This window comes from Triticum urartu, chromosome 1A (genome assembly GCF_056163025.1).
Source record: "Triticum urartu cultivar PI428250 chromosome 1A, HENAU_Tu73, whole genome shotgun sequence".
In the NCBI taxonomy this organism is placed as follows: domain Eukaryota; kingdom Viridiplantae; phylum Streptophyta; class Magnoliopsida; order Poales; family Poaceae; genus Triticum; species Triticum urartu.
In genome coordinates this window covers 145,245,171-145,250,404 of record NC_141873.1, presented here as the reverse complement: position 1 = coordinate 145,250,404, position 5,234 = coordinate 145,245,171, and the positions used below count along the sequence as shown (strand labels likewise).

General features: G+C 48.0%; 1 protein-coding gene across 1 annotated transcript; it reads right to left on the bottom strand.

Moving 5' to 3' along the window:
* Positions 1-1,212: 1,212 nt before the first annotated feature.
* LOC147990402 (uncharacterized) lies at positions 1,213-1,880 on the bottom strand. The gene is made up of 3 exons (XM_087538208.1): positions 1,824-1,880; positions 1,563-1,739; positions 1,213-1,488 (listed from the first exon to the last, which is right to left on the bottom strand). Exons 1-3 carry the CDS (start codon positions 1,878-1,880, stop codon positions 1,213-1,215), a joined length of 510 nt encoding a protein of 169 aa, XP_087394334.1.
* Positions 1,881-5,234: the final 3,354 nt, after the last annotated feature.

Below are 5,234 nucleotides of genomic sequence, written 5' to 3'. Positions count from 1 at the left end.
AGAGGCCCAGTAAGTGAGATTGATCAGTATGTACATGAGTACTTTTCTGTTGCTAGATTCAATGCTACTTATGCTGAAAATTTTCCTGCAATGGAGGGCAAACAACAGTGGGATGTGGTGGACCCTGGGTTTAAATTGTCTGCTCCATTGCAAAACAGGGCCCCTGGTAGACCTAGGAAGACAAGAATTAGGGCAAAATCCGAGGGAAAGGACTTGGAGGAAGGAGAAAGAAATGTGGTAGGTGTGGAAGGCTTGGCCATCATGGCACTCACTGCAAGGAATCCATTGACCCAGCTTTTGGGGAAGAAGAGCACTAGGGGGCTGAAAATGCAACAGATGATCATTTAGATGCTGAAATAGATGCTGACAATGCTACTGAGGTTGAAACAGATGCTGAAAATGCTACAGAGGTTGAACCTGATGCTGAAAATGCTATAGAGGTTGAACCTGATGCTCCAATTGCTACAGATGCACCAACAGTGTCATCTGCTGTAAGGTGCAACTGCTATAGATGTTCTCATTTCAATTTTTGCTTTATTTGATGTTCTCATTTCCTTTTTTGCTTTATTTGATGTTCTCATTTCCTTTTTGCTGCATTTAATGTTCTCATTTCAATTGTAGCCCAAGGAAGAACTACAAAAGGGCAGCTGATAGAGGGATGTCACCAGCCAAGAAGAGGCTCAAGTTTGCACCAGATCCTACAGTAGGATCTGTAACTGGAAGCAACCAGCTAAGCAAAGAAGTGAGCAAAACTGTCACCACAAGGAGGAGTTCAAGGCTCTTAACTAACCCTGCTTGCAACACCAGGAGCAAGAAGATGAAAGACCTGTGACTGGAATCATGTAGGGCACTGCTGTTTTTGTTGTTCCTTTTGTGATGCTGAAATTATGAACTTATGTAATGGTGAACTTGTGAGATACTATCTTGAATGTGCAATGCTCCTTTTGTGACCTGCTAGTTTGGAATATTATGTGAGCTGCTATCTTGTGAGATGCTACTTTCAAATATTTTTGTGAGCTCCTATTTTGTCACAACAGATAATTTGTTCAAATATTTCAATCTATGCTATTTTTTCAGTCATCGATCAAAGCAAGATTCTTGATTCATTTCCAAATAGCAACATCACAACATTCTCAAATCACAGCATTGTCCTGTGATAATACATACCCACACCAAGCTCCATCACAACATACACTACAAAGAGAAATCCATTTAGTATGGATTATTAGACCACCCAGAAACAAATGTGACCACAATGCTAATACCAAGAACTATGATAAATTCCCATGCTTGCATAAGCTCGTTCCTCTTTTTCATCTTCAGCTTCAGTTTCTTGTTCTTCTCGGTTAGATACATCACCCTCCTCTCTAAATCATGAGATTTTAGCCAGCTCTTCTCCAATCCTGCATGAAGCTCCTCAAATGCACGAGCAACACGTTCGGTCGGTGGCGGGTCAATCCATACAACCCACTCACATTCATCAGGAAGCTGCAAAATCAATGATCGAATTAGAAAGAGGGGAAAGAGCAGAATCGAATCAAGCTTAAAAGCCAAACACTTACATCAAGAGGGCAGCCGAGAAACCTTCTGCCGGAGCTTTCTCCTCCCCAGGCGACACGACGAGCAGGAATAAGCCCGTGGCCAGGGCACCGCTGCATCGAGCGAACCTCAAGGCCACAGAATGTCAGATCGGGGATGTAAAACTCCGATTGAAACTGAACTATGCCGACACCATCAACCTAACAGCAGCAAAAAAACCCAAATTGATGAACCCTAATTTCGCAATATGCTCATCTCTCCCCCAAATCGACACTGAAACTTACATTGGCGGCCACCGACGAGCTCGTAGAAGACATCCCCGCCGTGCCCGCCGTAGACATCGCTCACCACGCCGTGCTTGACCTGCCCCTCTCTCTCCGACCGTGGAAACGCCCGATCCAGTACATGCTCAAAAATGCCCCTGTCGTCGCGAGGAAGAAGAAAGAGGGGAGAGAGAGTGAACCGGTTAGTTGGGCCCAGATGTACGGCAGGAGGGGCAAAAATGTCAAAGAAACGGCACGTTAGCGGTCAAACAACCTTGACTGGACGGAAACGGCTCGGAGGGGCATTTCTATAAGGGCACATCACGGCGGAGGGGCATTTTTGAGCAGGCTTTGGAATTAGGGGTATATCTGATTAGGTGGTTCGAGTTAGGGACAGAAATGCAAATGGCCCTTATAAGAAAAGCACTACCGGAGTCCTACAAAGGTGCATCTCCGAAGAGGAAGGGAGGAACCTCCTGGCTGAAATTCATGCCGGACTCGGCGGACATCACGCTGCAGCTCGGTCCCTTGTAAGCAAGGCCTTCCGCACAGGCTTTTATTGGCCGATGGCCCGGGCAGACGCCCAGGACTTAGTCCAACGATGCGTCAGTTGCCAGCTTTTTGCAAACCAAAGCCATATGCCACCCACCGCCCTCCAAACTATCCCCATCACTTGGCCCTTCGCGGTCTGGGGGCTTGACATGGTTGGACCCCTTAAAGGCGGAACCCATAACAAAAAATACTTACTGGTCATGGTGGATAAGTTCACCAAATGGATAGAAGCCAAGCCTGTTAAGACGGCCGAATCCGGACCGGTGATAGACTTTATATCCGGGGTTGTACACCGTTATGGCGTCCCCCACAGCATCATCACTGATAACGGCACGAACTTTACGGCCGATGAGGTAAAACTCTGGTGCAAAAACATGGGCATCAAGCTCGATTATGCTTCCCTCTATCACCCACAAACCAACGGCTAGGTCGAACATGCAAATGGTCTTATCATGAGCGGCATCAAACCCAGATTAGTGCGGTCCCTTAAGGAATCTAATATGCACTGGGTAGAGGAGCTCGACTCCGTACTCTGGGGGCTGCGGACCACGCCGAATCGCACCACCGGATACACACCATTTTTCATGGTGTACGGCACAGAGGCAGTTTTGCCCTGCGACATAATTCATGACTCACCTCGAGTGCGCATGTACGAAGAAAGAGAAGCCGAGCTCGATCGGCAGGACAGTTTGGACGCCTTGGAGGAAGAGCGAGACGTGGCAAAAGCCCGTTCCGCATTCTATTAACAGCAGGCTCGAAGATACCAAAGAAGAGAAGTACGAGCCAAAAATTACAACGTTGGCGAATTAGTTCTACGCATGGCGGACAAGAAAAAGGACAAACTCAAGCCCAAGTGGGAAGGTCCCTTCATAATTGACCAAGTCCTGACTGGTGGAGCATACCGCCTGCGAGATGCATCGGATAACCGACTCGAGCCGAACCCATGGAACGCAGCCCGTCTCCGAAGATTCTATGCCTAGCGCCGGACTCTGTGTTCGTCTCCTTCCTCTGTCCATTTTTTACATACTTTCTGTCTTACATTTCTCTCCTTCTCCTCTCTCTCTCTCTTATAGCCTTTAAAGGCTCATAAAATGACGCGCTATCCGCGCTCATTAAACCTGGAGGCTTCTTTAAACAGAAGCTTATTTATACGGGCTTCATGCCCAACACATGTGTCACACTTCTGCATGTACCTTTTATTCGCCATGATATGCATCAATATGACTTAAGTTTTGGCCTAGCTGGGTTGCTTGGCTCCTGTGCTTACCCCTACGTTCCCGATTGTTCGGCTAGGTGGTAAAGGGAGCACCTCTGCGATTGTTACTGCCGGGTCAGCCGGATGTGTACCTCAGACTGGGTGAAGCCGAAAGCTAGCGTTCTTAAGGGAATATTCGGTCGGTGAACTAAAGATGATCTTTTTTATCTATACGTCCCCAGATGTTTTTCTTGCTCCTCTTTTCGCAGAATGGACATGCACTTTAGTTCATGCCTCCCAGGGAAAGGAACCCCTAACGGAACTATTCTCCCTAGAAGATGTTTCTTACTAACCATGTAATATAACATAACTAGTTGGGCACTTGTCTGTTCAAGCACTAATGACCCCTACGCCTGGTCTCCATGCATACCCCGGTTCTTATATAACCGCGAGGGTATTTGGACACACTCCGGACTGTCGGGTCCCGAGGTTGAAGCGAAAAGGTCGGCCATGAAAAATGATCTACAATCCGGCTAGAAGGCATTACACATGTCAATTATAATTACATGGTCAATCTGACTGATTGTATTCCTCTTCAATACCATCTAACAGGCTATCTAGTTTACAGTCCTGATGGGAATACTTTGTGGCCAATTCTACTTGGCCGTATACTAAGCTCACAGGGATCTCCTTCCCATCGGGCCCCACGGGTCTGACCTCGGCCAAGTGGTTTGGGTCAGCCTTCGGGTACCGTGTCTTCATCATGGCCCAGGCCTCCCTGGCGCCTTGACGGTAGGCCAACATCTTCCACAATCGGAAGCGCCGCCGCGCTCCCTTCAGCTTCTCTACAAGCTCTCCAAGGCCTTCGGGCATGGAGACGGATGGCCACAAGGCCTGGGCGCCGCTTTGCATCACCTGCCGAACTCGCTCGTGCAGTTGTGAGAGCTTGGGAAGAAGGTCACCCATAGAACTAGGCATTTCCTCTGCAGGACGACCTGTTAGCATACCTACAAACATTCCTCTGTTAGTCGACTTCCTCGCTGAACTCTTTTTTCAAAGTTCGTTTAAGCACTTACTATATATGCCGCGTCGAAGCCGCTGATTCTCCTTCACGGAGTCCAACAACTGGGCACGAACATCCTTCAGTTCAACGCCCAGCTTGGTGTTGGCATCTTGGAGATCGTTCTTCTCCTGCCTCACCTTTGTCAGCATGCTCTCACCAGCCTTCAGCTGGCGTCAGAGTTGTTGCTCTTCCGGATTTAATCCGGCGCCATCTGCAATTTCATTTGTCAGATTTGCACCCACGCCGCACTTCGCAAAATACTTATCTTTCGAAGCGTATATTACCAGAGGGGGTCTCCTTGGGCTCCCCTGCCGCGGCTAGTGCGGCCTCAAGTTGGGCTTTGCACTCTTGCTCCTGGGACAGCAGGGTATTCTTTTCTGTAAGAACCTGCATAACAGATGATCCTTAAATCAGTTATTCTAACTGTTTCAAGTCTCGGGGGCTACTGGTATATATATATATATAATTACCAAAATTTTCTTACCCGTATGTCTTTTACATATTGCTCCGTGGCTCTGGCTAGACCATTTTGAGTGGCACGGAGGTACGCGTCTCCTGAATTGAAGGCATCCAATGCCTCTTGGGAGAAACAAGCGTCGCAAAGAACTGTCCGGCGACGCCT